Below are 24,765 nucleotides of genomic sequence, written 5' to 3'. Positions count from 1 at the left end.
TTGCGAATTACTAAATTGCTATAGTATACGGAAAGCAGAAAAATAGTTATGAAAGAAAAATTGGTAATAAAGTTTTTATTCGAAAAATTACATAAAATACAAAAATACTTTATCATTACCTTTTATTTTATACAGAAAATAATTCCCATTATTTGCAGCATTTGCTATGACTATAAACAAGTCTCAAGGTCAAAGATTTGATGATGTGGGATTATTCCTGGAAAGACCTATATTTTCTCGTAGTCAACTGTACGCGGTTTTATGGAGATGCAAAAATAGAAATAAAATTTTTATTTAAATCAATAAAGAAAACATTTTAAATAATGAAAATGTCGTTTGGAGAAAAATTTTTGAAACCTTGTTCTTATTAGTTACTATTGTTTGGAAATAAACATTTTTAAAGTACAAAAATGTATATAACATTTTATTTTCATGATAAATAAAATTATATTCATATTCAAAGACTTTGAGTAAGACATAAATAAATGAATAATTTTTTCACGACCAATATAAATGGTTTTATATGGTGAAAAGTTGCTTGCAATAGCCTACACAGTTAATTATCTAATGTAACAGTTAACTTTATAATTCAATATATAATTATAATATTGCTTTGAGCAACGACCCCCTAAAATCAATCATAACTTTAAATTTCTTTTTGACGATGATACAATTCATGTCGATGAGACAGTTTTGTTTTTAAGTAATTTAACAATAAAGCAGATTATAAATAATAGATTAATTCATATACAATACTTACACGTCTGAATACACATCAAGGTCCGAGAAAGATGTGTAATCCTAAACAATCCGTTTTTTGTAATATGTTTTTAGATACACCATCATGGATAAAAAATTTTATCAGTGTGCCAATTGTAACTCAAAATTTTCAAATCAAGTGTCTATCATCGCACGAAAGAATTCACCAAAAAAAATTTTTTCTATGTGATCTGTGTAGCATTATAATATTAGACAAGAAAAACTATTTACGTTACACAAAGGAATGCCAAATTATTGAAAAAAATTTTTAGTGTATTAAATGCGAAAAAAGTTTCAAAAGAAATTATCACTTACAGAGACATTTAAAAAGTTATGAGTAAAAACGTTCAAAAAAATATTTGTCAAAATTTTGGAAAATGTTATGGAAGAGCAGAGCACCTAAAAAGACATTTTAGAGTATGTTATCAAAATAAACATCGTAAGTAAGATAATTGTAACAAAATTTTTTGTTATGGTCAAATAAAATTATATTCGAAATATAGACCACTTGTAACAGTTAATATATGAGGCTTTACGAATATATTTACATTATATATGGGGAAGCTGGGGGGGAGTCATGAGGGGCGCTGGGGGGAGTGGGTCGAGCAGGGAGGAGCTAGCAAAAAAGTAGGATTACTCGAAAAATGCAAGAAAATAAAAGAATATCTACCTTATCTTAGGAGGTGGTGGGGGGTAGCAAAACCTCGCTCCAACTCTTACGACTATATAATATAGGAAGATATATACATATATGTATGTATATATATATATATACATTAGAAATATATATGTAAATACTATGTACAGTTGCAATAACACAAAAGATCAGAAGTGCCTCATGTTTGTTTGAAACGAATTCACTGTGAATATTTAATGTAAAAGTTTTATTTGTTTTTTTTTAAGGATCTAGTACTTCAGTGGAAGATGAAGTAACAAGATTAAAACTGTTCAATATAGTAAATAAAGAAATTAAAGAAGACACCAAGGATACATATATATATATATATATATATATTTATGAAAACACCTATGAAATATATATATATATATATATATATTTCATAGGTGTTTTTGAAATGTTTTTTACACAAACTTTTAAATCTCAGCACAGCTCTCCACACATTTCTTGCATCTGCGCCCAACGCCCCTCTACTGCAAGGAAAGTAGAATTCTTTAGTTTTGTATCTTATCTTAACTAAGCTTACGATTTTTTTGAGGTTCTTAACTTCTTCAAAAATTTCTACAGCGCTTCAGTTCTTTTCACATACCACACGTATTAATGTTGGTAAACATAATTTCCTGGTAATTTATGTATTACAAACATTGTGAATGTATGCAAATGTTGTTTAAGCCATTCAGACTTATATTTCTTTTTAACAAGATATACTACCGGCCTACACCAGCGTTATAAATTCTGAAATAATTTATTTTTTACACGTATCTTTATTTATTTTTACACTTTACTTATGGCGCAAAAGTATAAACTGGGTACATAAAAAAAAAAAATCATAATTTATTCATACAACTGGGAGTAAGATTATAATTGATTTGTATTAATTCAATTTAAATTTATATATAAGTATAAGTTATTCGGTGCGCTAAGATTTTTTTATGTAAGTTATTTAAGAAATTTTAAGTTTTAATTTTTTTTTTGTACAACATGCTACTCATACATACGTAAATTTGAATAATACTTGGTTATACAATATTGCAGACCATGAGGGTATTGCCCTATTACCGATGCTTATTGTTGAGAGTCAATTTACAGAACTAGTCAAGTTATTTGATTAATATTTATTGTGCTGTTAGACATGTACGTGTTAAAAAGAAAGTTTTGTAGTTATTTGTATTTTAAGTAGAATATAATAAAATTAGAATGTTCATATGCTTCAGAGATTGAAAAATAAAGAATGTATATATAAAGCTTAAAACAGTAGAATGATCCAAAAACTAATCCCCACTAGAATTTCATCAAGGAGAGAGAATTTGTGAATGGTAAAGGGTCCTAACATCAAGTAAGCTAAGTTAAAATAAAAAAGAAAACTATAGAATTTTATTTTACTTTGTAAGTGCGCATTAAGGACCAACGGGGGTTTGTAGAGGATCGCGGGGGAGGGGGGTAGTAGGGGGCAGTGCAAGGTTGTAGCAAGGTTAGTGTAGAATGATTCTTCGCAAAACAACTACATAATATAACTGTATGCATATATGTACATAAAAATATTGCTATTAATCAAAGATAGATTAAAAAAAAAAAACTAAAATCTTAACAAAAAGCAATTCGGAACTTTAACAAAGATTACAAAGAAAAATCCAATAGCTAAGAAGTACGAACATTTACATCGAACTACATACGTTGAAAAAACTACCAAATTATAAAATGATTTTTTCACAAAAAAAAATGGTCACCAAAATATACATCCAACAAACCATCAACAGCAGGATGTGTTACTATTATAGTTTTAGACCTGGGACTTTCGAAGTATTTTGATTTATGCATATATTGCAAAGAACAACCAGATAATTATCCTATGACAATATTTTTAAGAAAAGTATCATGTTTTATTGATTGGATGGTAAGTCCATTATTTTTTCTTTAAGAAGATTTTGGCTGTAGTACTGATTACACTCAAAATTTGATAATAAAAAACGGAAAATTAACTACGGTTTAGTGTTTTAAATAGATACAGTCTTACAGATCATACTACAAGAATTGAGGTCCATTTTGATATGGGTGAGATAGACTTCAAAATTTTTTATACCTTTTTTTATCGTTATTTAATACATCCATCTTAATTAGTTGAGAGACAATTGGAGAAATTCAAGAACTAAGAACATACTGTGTTTTAATTTTTTTAATAGATACAGTCTTACAGATCAAATAACAAGAATTAAGGTCTATTGTAATATGGGTGAGGTTGACTCAACAATTTTTTATACCTTTTTCTATCGTTGTTTAATACATCCATCTGAATTTTTCGAGATGAAATCGGAAAAATTTTAGAACTAAATTTCATTAAGAGTTATTAGATGCAATTACTAATAAAGCAACTTATATTGTTAAAAATTCAAAAACAATACAAAAAATTATTAATCTCGTTACGATAACATGTTATCATGAATAAAAAAAAAACTCAAGTGAGTTTTATCCTAATTTCCAAAATCACGACACAAAACAATTTTCCAAATATTAAAGTTAGATGATTTTATTTTGAATTACTATTAAATGTAGATAGTATTAAAAATTACATTTTTGGTAAAGTGTTGCCATACGTTTAAATAACTGAATTTCAAAAATAAGGACTTCCTTATGCACACATTCCAATAACTCTACATCTTGTTAGAAAAATATGATACCTTAACAAATTGAGACTTATAATTACTACTACAATGGCTACCATTATACTTAGAATTAATACGATTATTTCTGCTGAAATTTTTTTGAGTAATGCGGAACTTACAAAACGAGTTTTATAACACATGCTTCAAGATCCTCATACGAAACACTGCCGTCGTATAATTTACTTTAATAAGAAGCGTACAAACAATTTTTCAAAACCTTTTACGAACGTACTACATTTCAAACTACACTCTAAACGAATTCGCAAAAAAAAAAACGAATAACATATCTGGAAAACATATTGACAAAACTTGGAAAAAAGATAAGATTTTCGTATTATAATAAATATTACAATAAACAATAAGTAGTGGGTTTTGTTGTTAAAAAAATGACTCAAACATTAAAACTGTTTATAATAATATGGAATTATTTATAAATTTTTTTTTTTTTTTTTTCTTGAACATTCACTCCCAACATCTGTTGCAATGATGCATATGTACTAGCTTATGTAACTAACTCTAAACATTCTCGTACCAGGTTAAAAAACCGTTTTATATCTGAAATACACAACTTTAATATGAGGTATAGATATCATTTTATACTTAAAAAACAATTTTTTTTACCATTACGCGCTACATGAATTAATATTTCAACAAAAACAATTGAAAAGTCTCCATGTTTTAAAAACATGATTTTTACGTAAAATTTGACGCAGAATACCATTGTAATAATAAAAACTTGATTCATTTTGGGGGCAATTGTTGAGAGTTAATTAAAACCATTAAATTGTTAATAACAATTATTAACAATTTAATAATATTAATTTGTTGATAATTTTTTTTTTTCTTAAAGTTCAACTCTTTAGCTACAAAAGTGCCATTTGTGAAAATTTTGTAGCTCTTAAGGATTCGGAGCTATACATTGTTTAAAATGAGTCTCCAACCACTATTATGAAATTTGTTATAAGTTATCAAATCGAAAAGAGGCGATAAAAAAATTCCTCGGACACGCATCTCTTATTTTTCAATATAGAAACTGGAAAAAAATTTTCAGCTGAATCGGAGAGGTGACGGTTAATTTTTAGCAACATCCGTTTGGTTTGTAAAAGAATCACCTTTATATATCAAGGGAACAAGGTTGCAATTCCATAAAAATAAATTTATATGGATTGACACCATTGCACACAGCAATTTTTATAAAAAGAACAATAGTAATACAGATAATATGTCGCAGTTACAAAATTGATGAAGCAATGGCTATTGAATTTCTTGAGTATGCCAATGCAATTTAGAATAATAAAATTTAAAACTCTTTCATGAAAGAATAAACTTATTTTCAGTCATCTACGAGCTTTTTGTTTGTATTATAGACTGCTTTTTCTTTATTTAATAACATAACCTTTATCACATATTAATTTATTTTATTCATGTTAGTCTTTTTTCATATCATTGCTCACCATGGTTGATATTTAAAGTATTATTATGATTATGTGTAAATAATATTTCAAACATAATTTCAATTATATTACAATAAAGAAATTTAAAAAAATTAAAATATCATTGCTGCATTTACTTGTGCGTCAACTACAATTATAATAAATAGGTATTATTTTTAGTGAATATTGAATAATTAATAGTGTAATTAGTCAAATAAGTGCATCTCTACATGGCTGTTTCTGTGCTCGAGAGCAGTTTCGAATTAAGGACGTTCAGTAGAGATAGAATCTCCGAGTGAATTTTTCTGAAATTTTGACCAGACGTTCTTATTGTTGTTACAATAAACCTGTCAAAATTTTAAGAGGTTCGTCTATTTTTTTTTCGTATTATTAAATTTCAAAGCTCCGTCATTTTAACACGGTCGCTTATAGAAAAACTGATTAAAACTTAGTTTTAAGCAAATTGGCTGAGTGAATTTCGCCAATTTTTTTATATGTCACAGATAATGTTATGAGTTCAATGTATAGTAAGTTTCACAACGATCATCTGATTCCTTAATGTATAAAAAAATAAATAAAAGTTTGATAGAAACGCAATGGCAATGTTGCAAATGGCAGAAAATTCAAAAGGCTGTGGGATGTCAATCAGTAAATATTTCAATATTATCGTAGATATTTACGCATTTTTTTAAAAATACAAGCTTATATAACTCCGGCTTGTTAAAAGCACCCCTCACCATAAGAAAATAACAATGTATTTTTATAACACGTTATTTATTTTTCTTATAAAATTTCAAATTTATGATTATTTCTGTTCCATTCTCATTTGTCGTAGTTTGGAGGTTATACTGTTTGGCTTTGGGCATTTTTACGAATGAAATCAACGAATATAAATACAATGGTCACAAGTCTTTTTAATTACTTATTTATTCATTTTCATTACATTTTTATAACGAATCAAAGTCAAATACTTACTGCTTTATCACAAAAACATTGAACATACACGTATAACACTGTCTGTCGTAACCGACGTAGCAGACGAGCAGGCAGTGCAGACAACTGATGTGTGTACATAAACACTCACACATTGAAGACCTGTATGGCGTTATCAAATTTTCACTCATCGCTGGTTTCCCCTTGCCCCGCAAATGTTTCCCCCCGCTATCTCTACCGAACGTCCTTACTGCTCGAGATACCATTTTGACCTCCCTTGGAGATGCAAATAAGTGGAAAATGGTTTTTTTTTCTTCTTATCAGGCTGCAGCAAATATCATAAATTCAATAAAGTAGAAATATTAGTTTACATCAGAAATGTGATATTTAATCTCATTTTTTTACTATTCGAGTCCATACATTCTTTGCTGGAGGTGGCAAAAGAGCTTATACCCTCGTCCCGTAAACAGCCCAATAGGTGGATCGTTTCACTGACGGATAGTTCCACTGGCGTGTCGCTTCAAAGATTGAGTAATTCAGAGGCAGATGGTTTCACAGGTAATTCGTTTTATGAGCAGATTGTTACACCAGCAGATTGATTTACAGCCAGATCGTATCAAAAGCAGATATTTTTGTCAGCGAATAGTTACACATGCGAATGAGTTCACGTGCAGATTGTTTCACAGGTGGATCGTTTCACTGGCAGATCGTTTTCTGAGGGGATCGTTACATAGGTGCACCGTTTCACTGGCAGATCGTTTCACAAGTAGATCGTTATACTGGCGTATCGTTTCACAAGCATATCGATTCACCGGTGGATCGTTTCATGAGCAGATCGTTTTACTGGCGAATCAGTTGATTGTCAGATTGTTTCACAGATTAATCGTTTCAAGATAGGATCATTTTACAGGCAGATAGTTCCACACGTGAATCATTTCACGAGCAGGTCGTTTTACTAGTAAATCTTTTAGCAAACAAATCGTTTTGATGGGAGATCTTTCGATAGGCAGATTGTTTTACAGATAAATTGTTCTGCTAAATGATCTTTTCACTGTTGAACCACCGTTGAACCAATTAATAGGCAGATTGTTTTACAAGTAGATCTTTCTTAGATTATCTTTGTGCCCGGAAAATGAAACGCAGCAGTGGTAACAGTTTTATTAATACGTGTACACACGGCTTAACCTCCAGGAGATATCCCTGTATTTTTCGTTTCAATATCAGATCTTTTTATCAGTGGTCGTTTCAACAGGAGAACGTAATAACAGCAAATCAAAGTAGTAGCGTTGCGGAATGCCCGTTTATTAATTTTTTAAGTGAAAGAATTGAGTTAGTGTTCAACTTACTTGTTTATAAAAATAACACGCTCTGTAGAGCCAGTTTTATTCCTTAATCGTGTTTATTACTGACAGCGTTTTTATCGGGACTAGGGAGAATGAACGACGCCGCAACGGCATGAATAAATCTCTGCATCTGAAATCACGATAACAAATAAACGTTTCACAAATAAAATAGTAAACTATTTAGATCAAACTAAATAATCAAATTAATCGTGACTGCGGCTTCTTCGGTGTAGGATGAAGGAAAGTTGGCAGCTGCACTACTGCTCCGGGTCAGGCCTAAGATAGGGTGTCCTGAGTTCTGAATCTTTGGTCAGGATAAGCTGTGGTTGGCGGCTGCTTTACTGTACCGGACCAGGACGAGGAAAAAGTGATGTACATGCTCGTATCTCCCGTTCGGTTTGGAAATAGAAGGCGAGCTAGCACTACTTGCACAAAGCATTCTGTTACTTTTGCTGATGACCAGGATACAGAGAAAAAAATCATATAAAATAATTCACGCTTCGAACCAAACAACTTTTTACTTTTTACGCTTTATATTTGCATAAAATAATTAAATTTAATATTTATCCCCACTCTCGGGTGCACATTGTTGCAATTGATTATCATTGGAAAAATAAAGACAAAAGTTGTCAACAAACTGGATAGCAGAACAGTAACCTTCAAACAAAACATAAGAAACTAAGCTCCGTATGCTTGAAATTAGAATTAGATGCTCGAGAACGCAGATTAAACCTGCAGGGGAATAATTCAAAATATGGGGAAATGTAATTCAATTTTAATACATGCCCTAGGGGTATAATTTGCATCAGAACGTGTTTATACACAAATATCTGATCAGAGGAAGCGAATTCAGTTAAAATAATAAGTAAAATTTTTTTTTCTAAAAATAAAAATTTTATCTTTAAAAAGGTTTAACCTACAGTGATATAAAAAAGGAGTCATAGTAGCTATCATTATTTGATAACAGCTACTACACTATTTTTGAGGCGGTTGACGAACGGTGTGTAGTAGATTCAACTAAACGCTGTAGTAAGAAGCACGTAATGCCGTGCATGCGGAAAACACAAACATATATATGTATACAAGCCGAGGAGACGTTACTTTCTGAGTTTTGTCTATAACCACACGAAAAAATTCTTCAGTTCATTGTTAAATAAAAACTGCATCAATTTTCTTCGAACACAGCTCAATAGCTTCCTTTTTAAAATTTGCCTGATTTCATGTGGAATTGAATGCGAAATTAAATGCGTGATCAATGTTTGACACAAAAGACGGGCTTTTTTAAGGTTATGAATTTTTTCAACATATTTTCGCTTTCTTTCATATAAAAGTACAAAGAAATGTTATTCACATTTTGGTCCAAACGAAAGAGCGAATTTGTATCTTCAATTTTATGTAATAATATTCCTACTCTTTACTATTAAATAGTCTTCAACTGAACGCTAAATTCCTTACACTACGTATATAGTAGAAACTACTACACAGGGTTAGCCAACGTAATTCTGATCCTCTTACTACAGTTATGTAGTAGAATCAACTGAACATTTACGTAGACTGTACTACATTTTTCTCGCAGTGTGCAACAATTTAAGTAGCACCACGAGAAAGCGCATCAAATTTTACCTCAGAGGTACCAGTCTCAACCACATAGGACCAGTATAAAAAAAGGGGGGGGTGAATTCTAAATGATCACTTTTAATAATTTTTTCTTGAAAATTTCTCTGATAAAAATTCTGAAAAAATTCATGTGCACTCTTGATGAGCTCAAATATAACATACTTTTTTTTGGTACGTTTCTCCTTTTCGAACTTTTTTCTTGAACCTCCTTAAATGCACCACAAAATTTAGATCATACAAGAGTATTCCGGCCTTAAGTAATGGATACAAAAAATGGACTAAGTTAGCGTTATGGGCTTGTGTCACGCTTGTAAATTTACAGTTTTGACGACGCCTGGAATCAAAAAGTTAATTTTTTAATTTTTCTACGATATGGGATTCAAATTTTATTGACGTAAACAACATTTCTACGTACTTAAGAGAACCAAAAAAAATTGTATTCGAGACCCTTGATGGCGTTTAAGTTGCGGGGCCGAAAAATCTGACAAGATTCAACGGAAAGTGTTATCACAAATAACATTAGTCTAGCTCTGGTCAATAAATTAAACTTGGATACCTGTCAACTAGATGTAAAAACAGCCTTCTTAAATGGTACTCTTGATGATGAAATATATATGGAGATACCAGAAGGTTAAAACAACAGAGACCAAGAATGTCAGAATAAAATCTGTAAGCTGGAAAAGGCCTTGTATGGGCTACAGGTCAGTCCTAAAAAATGGCATAAAAGATTTTCGGAAGCAGTAATTAAGATAGGTCTGAAGTCACACATTTTAGAACCATGCCTGTTTACTTGGCACGAGACCGATAAAATTTTTATTTTAGTTCTATGTGTTGATGATATGATCATTGCAAGTAATGATCCAAATCGCTTAAAGTCTGTTAAAGAAGGTCGGCAAAGCGAATTTGAGATGACAGATCTCGGTGAAGTAGAATCCTTTCTGGGTATTGAAGTCAGAAGAGAAAGGGAGAGGCAGGTTTTAACTTTGACTTAGACTGATTATTTAGAGAAAATTCTGTCTAAATTTGGATTCGAAAATTCAAAACCCGTGAGAACTCCCATGGTCGCCGGGCACGTGTTGAATCAACAAAGAAAACAAAGAGAACAATCTGAAAGGCAGAATGATTTAAAAGAGATAAAATCGACAGAAAATATTCCTTACTGAGAGGCTGTGGGCTGTTTATTATATGTGGCTAATACTGTACGTCCAGACATCAGCTTTGCTATAAATTTACTCAGTCGACATCACATAAATCCAACTGATGAAGATTGGAACATGGTCAAAAGAGTTTTCCGGTACTTGGCAGGCACTAAATCTTTTGGTTCAAAGCTCTTAGGAAAGCAAAATAACTTAAAAGCATTCTCATGCCAGCTTTGGTGATTGCAAGGGCTCTCTAACGACGAGCGAATACATCGTCAGGCTCTTTGAAGATTCCGTTGCCTGGCGAACTCACAAGAAGACATGTGGCATTGTCTACTTGTCAGGCTGAATTTGTGGCATAAGTAAAGCTTGTAGAGAGTTGATGGCAGTGGATTATTTCCTTAAAATCATCCAAAATAAAACTTATTGGCCAGCTGACCTGTGATGTGACAACAAGGCAGCCGAATTGAATTTAAAAATAAGTGGGAGTGTAAAATTAAGACATATGACAGAAATACATGAGAATTATGTCAAGGAATGTGTAACCTACGGTCGGGTAAGGGTAAAATGGGTGAATACAAAAGAACAGATGGCAGACATTTTTACAAAACCCTTGCCTATTGAGCTCCACGAAAAATTCAGAAATCATATTTTTAATGAAGTCTGTAACCAAAATAAATGATTAATATGACACATTTTGTTTCAAACAAGAAGTAAGGTGCTCGCTGGACAACTGTGATCCCTGGCCTGTGTGAACCTTGTTTTCAGCGCCATAGAAAATTGAAAATTGAAATAATTAAAATATGTAAACTAAAATTACGTCATTTTTTGTACTTCTATAGTTTACTAGCTATGTCAAGTTGGGAGGGAGTGTTGAAGGGCACGATCGTATTGATAGGCCGTAGGCATGCGCAAGTGTATGTGTACCTGTGATTGAGGAGAGGCATGAACAGCGCCAGTCAGGTGTGCGGTAGTTCTGAGTTGACCCTAGTCAAGTGTGCACACCATACTTCGCTCTCCCCAACAATTTAAGTCCATACACATAGAAAAGTCCGTTGTAGTCAGTTGTTAGTTAGTTTTGTCGAGTCAGCTCAACAAATAATTATTAAAACTAATTCTGCTCAGTTGCTCAGTCGTCTCCTCACTTTCCTTAGGCCATAAAAAATGTTGACAGATGCGTCCATTGTCTTTAGGCTCCCAACTTTGGATGACATGCTGACTAACGACCATAGACACCGTCATTGATGGTGGTTCGTGGGTCTTGCTACTACAGCATTCTTTATCCTCAAAAAGAAGCATGAACGTTGAAGTTGAGGTAATGCATCTTACTTGACGATTTTAAATTTGAAAAAAAATTTCTTTATTCACCCTACGTCGCGTACACAAAAAGGTAAGCAAAATGTGACGGTGGCTTAAGTGAAAGAAAAAAGCCATCAAAAATGGCTCTCTTGTGAGCTTTGCTGTCTTGGTCCTGTTGCTAAAAAATACACAAGTTTCTCGTTGATCACACGTACTTGTAAATTTATTAATTCACGCACTATATACCCAATTTCATTTAAAAAATCTGAATCGAGGTAACCCATACGTATATGAGGCGTTTACGCGAAATATCCCAGACTGTCCTAAAAAAAATTTCCAACAACATTTTTTATGTATTCTTCAGGCAGCTTTACGATGATGTGGTTAGTTTTCCGAAATAACTTGATTTTCACTGGAAACAATACAAAACATGCTATATATCGAATAAGGCAATATTAAAATTTTTTTATAGGCTCTATAGAATGATTTCTTTACATTGAAAACGCCTTTTTTGCACAGTGTGCTCTCACTGAAAAATTCGATTAAAACGATACCCAAGAGTGAACATTCGGCTGTCTGAGCGCACACCGAGGACCGCGTGGCGCCGCGCCGCTCTCCGCTCAAATAAATATAATTAGTTTTGTAACATTAATTGATTTATTTAACAAATCCATCTGCCTATAAATAACAATCAACGAAAAAAAATTTAAGAACAAAATAATCACAGAAATTTACTAAACATATTTGATGATTTATGATATCATCATATATCATTATTTAAAATTTTTCTCATTTTATTAGAATGGACTTTAATCGAGAAGAGTCCTTAGATTTTGCTGAAACTCATACAAAAAGGCCAGATGAGAATCACTACACATTTTTTAAATGAGCGACAAAATTCACAAGGGAGTCTAGTGCCCGTGATGCACAATACTCAGTTTGTTTGGTAAATTTTTGTTAAACATATAAGCAAATTCATAAATTGTTTTATGGCCTTTTAACCATACACTATTTCAATGGTTTTCAAGGATACTCTGTACAATCTGTGTGTCGTGAGTCTTAGCCCTCTCTAAACTCGTTGGTACAGCGTTTTTTTATCATACCTTTGGCAAAAGTACACGTTTCTGAGATCACCTGTAAAAGTAACACCTTTAATCGCTGCAGGCATGCCTATAACTCTAGAAGTAACCTTGCACATACGTCTTTATATATATATATATATATATATATATATATATATATATATATATATATATATATATATATATATGAGTTATTCCACCGTAACTGACTCAGACGATGTCCGCACATCGTATGCGCGTAATGTAAAAATTAGTATTTATTTAAAAAGTAACACTCTTTCTGTTTTAATCGTAAAAAGTAATATTAAGAGGGGTTTTGGTGGTCAAATTTACGAGAAAACGGTCAAATTGTCCTTTCCGTGCAGTGTCGCTTTTCAGCTTTCGACCATCGTTGTGCGGACATTGAGCTTATATATCGCAACTGCGAATACAAGTCACTAGCTTTGGGATATTCTCGGAAATGAAAATTTATACTTGTGTAATATATTATTCACTGAATATTTTTTTTGTATCAATTTTAGTTCACGAATGTGATTAATCCATTCAATGATAACTCTACTACTGTTCAAGTTGCAAATACATTTCAAGGAAATAAAGATGCATTTCACTATACAACCTTGCGAATAATACCTCAAAATGGACCATTTATTTATGATAAAAATAGAAAAAAATTCACTGGAGACGGCATATTAGGACGATTTTATTACAGCCTTCAACATCTCTTTTTTGTGAAGAGCATGTAATCCTCACAATTGTTACTAATTCAAAAATCTTCGGAGAGCAGATCCTGCTGGATCCATAAAATTATGAGTTTTTTTGATCACTAACAATACACAAAAAAATTGTTTTTTTCAATATAAGACCTTTTTCATGTGATTTATACATTTTAACATTAAAAATATGCTTTTATTCGTTAATTAACCTATGTATTTGTGAAAGTTTAACATTTTTAATTACATAACATATTTTTTAAAAAATAAGAAAAATAAATAATAAGTATATTGATTACTTAAAAGTATATTTAAAAAAAAAATTTATTAAAAACTATATTTATTTTAAGGGACGGAAAGAAAACGCTAATCTTGATGATCACCAAACTGCAGTGCGTTTGTATGAATCAGCAGTCAAAAAAGTTGCAAAGAAAGAAAAAACTCCACTGTATGGGATGAATATTGATTTGCAAGGCTTTACTTCTGGCTTGTATGATATTCTGTATCACATTTCACCAAACATTAATGAAGGTCTTGCCCCATGTCCAGGAATTAATATTTCAACCTTTTACTTGGGTGGAGATAATTCTTTTATTGAAATTCATTTTGAAGATGGTTATTTGGATGGTGATAATTTGGTACTTTGGGGTGATTCTGGTGCTTGGAAAGGATGGTTGTTAGTTTACTCAGATGATACCAGTGAGTTTATTACTCTGGTATCAAAAATTATACAAAACTTGAAGTCAAATGGAGTAGTTTTGACGGTTGGTTATTGGGATGTTTTACGCCGATCAACCATAAAAACATTATTATTACCCCATCGTTTCTTTGAATATATGAAATTAGAAGTCAGGTTGTAGCACAACGACCTAGGGACATGATTAATATTGGAAGTCTTATAGCTCATCAAGTAATAAATTTTGGAATAGTTTTTGCAGCAGCTATAAATGGTGGCAGTAAAAAGTGGAATAATTCAGCAAACCACTGTTTTCCTTGTTCATGTCCTGAAAACGCCTTAAAAGCAATCTGATGGAATACTAAATCATATGAAATTGTTAAGTCTCATTCTTTAAACTTGTATATTTGTAAACATAAAAATTTCCCGGCAAATTTTAATTCAAAACAAAATCTCAAATACCATATATTCTGTCACGAGAAAAACCTAATTTCTATTGTTTGTTTGTACTGCAATAAACCCTACCAGTCAAAAAATTTTCTGAGAAATTATATAAAAAGATCGCATCCACCCAAAGATGCTCCTGATCAGAGACCAATTTGTTTGAGTTGCGGAAAATCTGTGAGCACACAGAATTTCTCGAGGTACAAAAAATCTTGTGTACCGAATAAAGGTCAATGCACTTTTTGAATAAAAATTTTTTATCCAAATGGTATTAGCAATCACCGCTCCAAATGTATGTATAATACTTCTACAATTATGTAAAATATTAAAATAAGTTTAAAGAATTAAAGTACGATTTTTAATAACAGTAAATGTTTGCATAAGTGCAGACACGTTATGGCTAGCAGTAGATAACTTTGGTGTGTCTCAAGAGAAAGCGCTACTACTTTTATTACTTGCAGTTTAAGCTTTTTTGTTAAAAAAATTGTTTTTAGTAAATTTGATATATTTTGATTTATTTTGTAAACCGAATTAGGATTTTGCATGAAAAATTTTATTTGGTTTGTCTTGTACATTGTAAAATAATATTGGACACGTATTTTTTTTTTTTTCTTATAAACATGAATTGACAGAGATGGAACACGTCAAAGTTCAGGAGTGAGGGTAAAATACGTCATAACGACATAAAAATTGTACATCCTTATGACGTCATAAGCTCCCACTAGTGAACTTCGACGTGCTATATCTTTGTCAGTGTTTTTTATATGAAAGAAGAAAAAATACGTGTCCAAGAATTTTTGATAATTTACAAGACGAACCAAATAGAATTTTTAATGCAAGATCCCAATTATGATCTCATAATTCACTTTTCAAGGTCAACTAAATATTTTTTTTCTACTACGAGCTACAATGTACTATTTATAGAAGTAAGTTACGATTGCGTTAATATTTTTTACAATTGTTATTTAAAAATGCACTTATCATTAAAAATATAGTTTATTACCAAAAAAAATAAAATATTTTTAATAATGGAAACGCCAATAAATACAAAACAAAAGATAGTACTAAAAAATAACCACCATGTCCTTTAAAAAATATTTGAAACATTTTCTAAGAAACTACTCGACATTGATCAACAGTGGCATTAAAAATGTGCAGGCTATCCTATCTTTGCATGGAAAAATATTAGGTGCACCGCTTACCAAACCCATAGTATGATTGTCCTCCACTACAAAAGTGGTCTGCTTGCCAGTTAAATATGGCTGGTTCGCCCGCCATGGGTAAGGAGCTCACCCACAGTTTGTGCAGTTGAATCAAGAAGTTTTGTGATAATCTGTTGCCGTAAAGTGAAAAAGCGATACTTTTATCACTGAGGTGGATGGAAAAGATATGAACAGAAGGGATATTTCCAGCTTTTTAAAGATCGTATAGTTCGTAAATACAGAGTGGATTTTTTTCAACACATTTGATTTTCTGTACCAATATATACTTTGAGAAAATGCATATCCCTTACCTTCAAAAATTATACGAGTCAAGGTATAAAGGTGGATGAAAAGACAAAAACTTTTATCCATGGACAATTCAAAAAATTGAGTCATCGGTAACGTTTCTAATATAAATTGACTAACGTTGCTGCCAATTGTTTATAAGTCCATTGTTATTAATACACGCATAAGAGCTGGGGACATCGTCTAATTGTAAGTCAGTTGCGGTAGAATCGCCCGGATAAACTCTTATGGCTTATCATTTATTTATTCATAATAATTTAATTGCAAAAGTACCTTTAATTTACTCTATTTTTATGAAGAATTCTATGTATGAATGATATTTAGGAACAAATCTCATATTAAAAAATTAGTATTATGATGATTTTATTGTATGTACTCAGCACTTTAAATGTCTGACATGTTATTCGGTTCTATCACTAAAAAAGTGAGCTGTATGGTTGAGCTCAGTCTACTTCAGCTCTTCCCTGCTACACTATTATCAACAACAGCTCAACAAAACAGAGTTTAAGTCGGCTATCAATTAACTCTATGCATTTACTTCTACAATGTAACCAACTTGAAAACAAAAAGAGACGGTTAAACCAAATAGTTTTAAACTATCTGTTTATTGGCACCAACTTTTAAAGCAGTAAAAGAGGTACTGTATCTTTTTTCTGTATCCTGATAATGCTACTTAGAGTTGACTATAGAAAAATTAAGTTTTAATCATGTATACACCTACATTATTAAAATATTGGCATTAAGGTTGTTTGTTAACAGATATAACAAATGTTAAAACTATAGGAAATGATGTTCTATCCGAAACAAACGACAGTAAAAATATATTCCCACTTATCAGAGTTATTGCGGAAATCAAAGTATTTTTTTAATTTTTTCTCTTTAGGTATCACTTTTATAATTATAATTTAGAACATTGTATACTATCACACTAACCATTTGCTATCCGTGAGTTTTCTCCTATCATTTTAATTATTCTAAATTATGTATCTGTATTATGAGAATGTAAGTTTTCACGGATAATATTCATTATTTCTGCAGCAAAATTTACATTAAATTTATCATCTGATACACTATTACCCGTGTAAGTTGCTTTAATAATGCTGTTATAGCATTGAGATTTTGCTTATAATTTCTTTAAAATTTTAGTGTTTCATTATGTGTATCTACTATGTTAGGTTAGAATGACATTATTTATTGTATGATTTTTTTTTTTGTCGATTAAAAATTTACCTCAATTTATCGTATAGCTCAGTTAAATGGTTCTCCATAAAAAGTGGTTAGCAATGATCTCTACTGTTGTTAGTTTACCATTGTATGTAATGTAGTATTACACATTCATGTATATATATATATATATATATATATATATATATATTTCATATGAGTATGTTTAAATTATTTTATGTAATGATCTACATAATGATAAAAAAAAAGGTCAACGCACCTATTTATTCGTCTCATGATTGGTGTAAAAAACACATGAAAATACACACAAGTTTTATTCAGTTAACTTTACATAAAAAGAAAAAAAAAATTTCCTTTCTATTTTACGAACAAGAAAGAGCGTTGTCTTGCTTAACCAAAATTTAATATGTCAGGGTGGCAGATAAAGAGTCGTTTTGATGAAGTCTGTGGAGGAGTAAAGGGGACTATCCAAAATTTAATTTAATTATTATTTCAGAGAAATAAAGCAAATTTTCTTCATTTAAATGGGCGTCTCACGGGGTGCGAGAGGGGTTGTAAAAAAGGTGGTGGTAGGTGTTAGATGAGGGCGATGGGGGGGGGGACGAATTGTGTAGATTTTGTGGGATTTTGGCCTGCTCTTTTAGATAGTGCAGTCAGTTTTCACGTTAAAAATGTTTTTCCTTGCTTCAATTGATTTCCAAGTTTAGGCTGTTTTTTTCAAAGTACGTAATTTGTTTTTTTTTTTTTTTTTTATTAGTGGAAAGCGTAACACTTCAACGACAGACATGTAACTTTTTAAGTGGGGACCTATAAAGCTTTTCAAATAATATGCACTTGAAGATAGCGGGGTGTAGTCTGGCGCTAGTGCACACGTATCTGGGTCAGTGCTGGGTGAGATACTGTTTTAGAAGTCGTTCATAATTCAAGACAAGTAGCTAAAAAAATAAATAAAAATACGCAAATTGAAAGATTTTGATTTTTTTTTCTTTTACACAGTAAATTTTCATTAAAAAAAAATTCTTTTTTGTATAATGTAATCATTACACTCCGCTATCTTCAAGTGCATGTCATTTGTAAAGTTTTATAGATCCATCTTAAGAAATTTTTATGTCTGTAGATAATGAATTAAGCTTTTGACTAATGCATGTTCAAAAAAGAGAAAAAATAAGAAAAAAAATACTTACTTTAAGAAAAAATAGCCAAAACTTTAAAATCGATTTAATCAAAGAAAAAAGCTTTTTTTGTAAAAACTAAGTGCACTATCTGAAAGAGCAGGTCAAAATCTATCGACTTATGTCTTTACCTTTTTTTTAGTTATTTTCCATCTGTTGTAAACAAGTTAAAAAAAACGTTTTTGATGCGAAAAAGGTTGACGCAGTGCACGCCACGTATTTTGCTTAGCTCGGACACGCCCTATAAGCTTTGTCGTCCTTCCTCGGTGGCACTTAATAATACATGCAGAGTGTGTAATCTTACGGTTTTTCTTTACGGTAACGTCAATTTTTTTGTGTAAGATCCACCCGCTCTGGCGTGACATATGAAACATAGCTTTAACATTCGTACTTCTTAATTTAAATTAATAAAATAGATGAATTTAAATATTAGATATATTCAGTTTAAATTGCAGATTGTAATGAATATTTTGTATAGACTGAAAGATTCTACATACGTATGGACAAATCTAAAAAACCTTCGTTTCGGAAACTTTTTAGTAACATTACACTTAATACTGGCTAGAGTGTAACAGTTTTTTACATACAGACTTAAACATTTTACGTCCAGCATCTAGTATAACGCAAAACTATAAACAGCTTTAATTAATAATCTAAACATTTTCAATTATTGGGCTAACTATCCGTTAAATTTTAATGGCTCATTATTGTTGAGCTCATAAAAGTTTGTAAGTGTTAATTATAATTAGTGATTGCATTAAAGAATGTGTGTTAAACATGTGTTGATTTGATAATATAGTGGTGTGCAGATTACGGAGCATTTTAGAGCATTATGTAGTTAAGTGTCAAAACCCTGATGTCTGAGAAAGATATAGTGTAACAGAACAGCTGCAGCGTTTTGTTTCAAAAACAATAAAGATTTTTATTTAGTCAATTCAATTTAATTTTGCTGATCTGCAATAAATATTTATTGTGTAGAGTGGGTTGTACTTTGCCTCATGCTTTTATCTTTTCTTTTAAACTTTAATATTTTTTAAGATTCAAAGTAATTGAACACAAATGAACACAAATACTTGGAATTTTTATTTCCATTTAAGGGGTTGAGAATGTAATGAAATGCTACAAATTTTTAGGGTATCGCACTATTACTGTTAATTTATGTTTATCATAATTCTTTATAAAAGTTCAGTTTATAAATTTGATTAATTTATTCTAGCTTTGTATTCGTGGACGAATACACATTTTTAAGTATTTAGAAAGGCAAGCAGCAAAACATGATCGAACTGTTGGTGGTCGAGCATACCGAGGATCTTCTGAGGCAAGGAGTTATGCCACTTCAGATTTGTATTCACAGCCTTGGCACAATATTATTAGTGGACATAATAATAATGAAGCGCTTAATAAACACTGGTTTTATGAAGTCAAAAAAATAGTGAGTCTTTTAAGTATGTTTTGTTTTTCATTTTTTTGTGTTTAATAGCATATATATACTATTCTTTCATAATTACTTGATGTTTAAATATGTTATTAGGTTAAAATAATTAAAATCAATTATTGGTAATAATTTTACGAAAGGTTCCTTTCTATGAGGAATTGTAAAATATAGAACTTTTACTAAAAAAATCAACTTAAGAATAATATCAAGTTTTTAGAACTAACGTGTTAAATAACACAATAATAAAATAAAAAAATGCAGTAGTTTCCCAAGAACCAATCAATTAAATATTAAAGAAAATTCAACTTGTAAAAAAAGAAATTCGTAAATATTTTTAGAAAGTTTTGTAGATCCAAAACTAAAATCTACGAAATGTGCGTGCATATTTTACCGAAGAGTGACTATGTGTCAAGCCTTTTTCTTTTATTTCTTATAATCACCTTTTACTCCTAGTTGATTTTACTACTAAAATACTTATGTTCTTTTCAAGCACTTAAGGCGAATTTATTAAAATAATAAGTGACCTACTTTCTCAGAGTTGTAGTGTAGTAGAATTATGTGCTAAGCTTGGTAATGAAAAATATATGTACACTAGAAATAGGTGTCTTGCGTGTTCTGACTTTCTTAAAACTACTTTGTTTTGATTGTTTCGCTAATTTTAATACATTTTTGCGTAAAGAAAGATACCAACTTTTTCCACTACAGCCTACATTTCCAATTTTATTACAAGTTAAGAAGTTGTGGTTTTTATGATGTAGGTATTATTTTCTTTTTTTATCTTACAATGGTAAATATGTGATATAAAGTTTTATATTTTTAAGAAGCAAATTCTCCTAGTATCAAGAAAACGATTAACATGAGTGTAATAAATTTAACATCTTATCCATGTGAATAACTGCGAATAATTACAGTATGAATGTTTAGTCTAAAAAGAAAAGCAATTTTGTCTGCTCATAAACGTATTTTGCATCCTGCTAAATAAAAATCAAACCCGAACGCAATTGAGGTCGATAGCATAGAAACGCCTGTTTGTTGATACTTGTTAGACAATTTGCCAGTGCCAGAATACAGACTTGAGTGATTGTATTGCCTCATAATCTGTAAATACATCTAAAGACAATAACTGTACTGTAAAAATGTACTACTAAGTAAAATTGTGTTCATCAATAAATTTCTATCACAATATTTTCATTTTAACAGCTAAACACGTTAGTGAATGGTACGAACGTGGGTAATGTTTTTCTTACAAATTTTTAATTATTAACACTGCTATTAAAATACTCATAAAGTAACGGTACACATGAACAAAAATTTTTCCTTAATTTTTTAGTATTAAATTGACACTTTTCTCACATGTAACCACGCTCTGCTGTCATGCTAATATATTGAAGAGTTTTTTTGTCCCCTTTTTTGTGATTATTCATAGATCAGTATATAAATCATTTAATACAAATAAGTATGCGACATAATATAAACATACGTATAATGATTCGAAATACTTGTAATGATGTAACAATAATCACTGCAAAAGTCATCGCTAATCAGTCTTGGGCACAACCTTTAAAAAGGCCGTTTGAAGAAAAATACTAAAACCTATGGCATTTGCATTCTTCTATTTATTGTACATATATGTTCACCATATGTACATATAAAAATAAAATCAACATTAGTACATATTTGCCTATTGCCATAGTTTTTTTTAGTAAATGGTCTTATTTCTTTTATTATTTTTCGTAAAATTTTTGATGAGGTTAATTTTCGTTAAAAGATTAAAAAAAAAAAAAAATCATACTTTTTTGTTTTTCTAATCAATTTTAAATACTGAAAATGGAGGGTTGACATGCAGAGTGACGCAGGGAGTGGAACCCCACTAGTATATATTTATTTATTAGGACAAAGTGGGTCAACCCGAACACTGGTGCCCTCGAAAAATTTTATTTTTACGTTATACAGGTGTATAGGCTTAAATTAAAGGTAAACCAGTGTATTTTGTTTTACTGTATGAGCTTTTTGAACAATTCAAAATGGCGGAACAGACTGGTGGCAACAACGTATGTATATAAGTCACCATGACTAATCGTTTTCATGCTTATTACAGTGCTCTTGTTGGAGTAAGATTTAGAAAAAGCCATTTTTTTAACATCTGCTATCTTTCTAGATACAAATATAAGCTTAATTTTCTCTATGTACTTAAAAGAATGTCCATATCCTTGAAAAATTGCAGAGAAATTGATTTGTTTTAATTTATAGTAGCTGAAAATTTTTCAATATCATATTATACAACTTTTTACTCATTATTATTTGTCGTTTAATGCTAATTTGTCCTGCTCTGTATCTTTGTGTACACCAGTCCGCCCGTAACCTTGAAACTATTTTAAAAATCACTTTTATGTAGTTGATTGTCACTGAGAGATTCTTAGTAGTATAGAGTAAATTTATTTGAACGTTTTACTGATCTTTAGATGAAAGTATCACCTAACCCAACCAAAAAACACAGGTTTTCGTTTTTTATTTAAAAAAAATTTATATTATTGTACTGTGAGACTACTGATGTGTTATGCAACGTAATGATTGTTTTTTTTACTTTTTTTATTTTTCCTTTCATATACGACAATTTTTCGTTCTGAATCTCTATAATTTTATGAGTTCCTGCGTTTCTAATGTGTCTACGTAAGATAAATAGGTTAATTTTAGAGAAGTAAAATCGGTTTTGTACAATATTTTTAGAAGAATTGATATGACGTATAATAATTTGCGCGATTTTTTTTTAATTGTAAAAGTAGACCTAAAACATTTTTGTCAAGATGAATATTAGCTAGGCAAATTTTCTTAAGACTCAAGATATTCTAGGTTAAAAGTTTTTGTTTGCTTATTGAGCATAGATAGTAAGAATAGAATTCATAAAAAGTTACTTTTTCACATACAGAAGAACTGTCCAGTTGTTGCAACTATTACGCTGCAGGCGCGCACATTTTTTTTAGAACTTTTACGATCACGTACTGAAACTGATACATGCTTATAGATAATTTTTGTTTCAACTTCTACGACCACATGTTTGAGCTGACGTACTTCTAATAGATGCATTGTATTGTCATGTAGTTTCTCCAATAAATTTAATAAAATTAAGTGGGCATCATAACTCTTAAAAGTCCAACTAAACAAGCAATATGTTAAATATTATACAGTTTATTCTGATCAGTGTATACAATGTTAATAAAGTACACTTATTCAAAAACATTGAAACTATAATAGTGTCTGATAATGTATTTACAGTATTCCAAATTTTATTACAAATTTATCTGCTTCACAAATAAAATTACCCTGTTTTACAGATTAATTTATGAAAAACAACCTAAGAAGTCAGCTTTTTAGGAGGTAAGCACATGTTATTGCATCATAAAAACTTGAAATTTTGTAATAGTATCTTTGCCGAAGTTGTATTTAGAAAAAAGTATATTATAAACTCTGTTTTAGATGGAGAAAATAGACTCGTGTAAATAATAGAATTGATTAATTTTTGTGTAGTAAAATAATGTCCTCTTCAGGAAAAAGTACCACAACACTGATGTGCAAATCCATTTAAACGAGCAGGTCACGTAGGAAAAATTCTGCGCAAATCAACTAAAAATATAAAAAATCATTTTATTGATTCATTAGGATTATCTGTTATTGGTTAATCGCAAAAAAGATTTTTCAAACTCAGATTAAATCATTATTACGTCACCACAAGCTGAATATTGTGACGTGGTAGCTGAAGCTATCACGTCACTATATACCTATATTTTTGGGCGAGTCATTGGCGGCTACCGAGTCCTATGATACAGTATATATTTTACATATGTATCGTTTTACAACACATTCTTAATGTGTGTTCTCGGTGCCGCGGACTACGAGCCAGAGGAGAGAGAAGGACCGAAGATCAGAGAAGGGATTGAAAGTGTGTGTGGTATGATTGGGTGAGCATATGTGCAAGGTAGAGAAGGAGAGAGAGGCGAGGGCTCGCGACACGAAAGAGAGGTGTGAGCACCGAGCGGCCGCGTCAATTCCCTAGTTTTGGAAACCTCCAAAAATTTACCGGTTTTTAGGCGTGTTGGAGATTTTTCGCATAGACGGGAGGGGCGCGCGCATCTGTCGAAGTGCACCGCCATAACGAGTCGGTACGGCACGGATGAGCATAGAGAGAGGATAGCGGAGAGCAAGGGTTTTCAAGAGATAGGAAAGTGACAGGTCCAGGAAGTAGATTGCACGGAGGAGCTGAGGGAGCCGATCGAGGCACCGTTATCGAGGGAATTCCACCGCGATTTGGCCGAGTAAGAGACAGAGAGAGGTGAGAACAATACCCGCGAAGAGCAGAGGAGCCGTCGACCGGGAGATACCAGCTGAGTCAACAGCGAGGATAATCAGGAGGTAAAGTTATAGTATTAGGGCACCGGATGGTAGACTGGGCAGAGAATCAGGGCGATTCGAGAGTGAGTGAGTGTAGGAGAATAACCTGTGTTAGTGGCGCGGGTAAAGGAGCGGGTAGAGGCTCAAGGGCTGAGGTCGTGTGAGTATCGGGTATAAGAGGCGAGGCGTGCTTGAGAGTGTGTGTGTGTATGCGTATGGGTGAGAGGTCGGAGTACGGGCCACCGTCAGCTAGGTCAAGGTGAAGGCCAGCGGAGGACGATCGGGAGGCGTCCGTACCAAGGTCA

The 24,765-nt window shown here is 31.5% G+C and overlaps 1 protein-coding gene across 2 annotated transcripts in view; it reads left to right on the top strand.

Annotated features, from left to right (window-relative positions):
- Positions 1 to 24,765, top strand: part of Lrch (Leucine-rich-repeats and calponin homology domain protein) — a 757,344-nt gene that overhangs the window by 203,095 nt on the left and 529,484 nt on the right. For both annotated transcript variants that reach the window (XM_089598107.1, XM_089598106.1), the window contains exon 5: positions 19,856 to 20,071. In XM_089598107.1, coding sequence (XP_089454233.1) covers positions 19,856 to 20,071 — 216 coding nt within the window. The remainder of the gene's footprint in view (positions 1 to 19,855; positions 20,072 to 24,765) is intronic.

This window comes from Copidosoma floridanum, unplaced genomic scaffold, assembly GCF_036245765.1.
Source record: "Copidosoma floridanum isolate Cflo_tuat_1 unplaced genomic scaffold, Cflo_Japanese_pri ptg000005l, whole genome shotgun sequence".
NCBI lineage: Eukaryota > Metazoa > Arthropoda > Insecta > Hymenoptera > Encyrtidae > Copidosoma > Copidosoma floridanum.
Note: the sequence above shows the minus strand (reverse complement) of the source record. Positions and strands in the feature narration are given on the sequence as shown.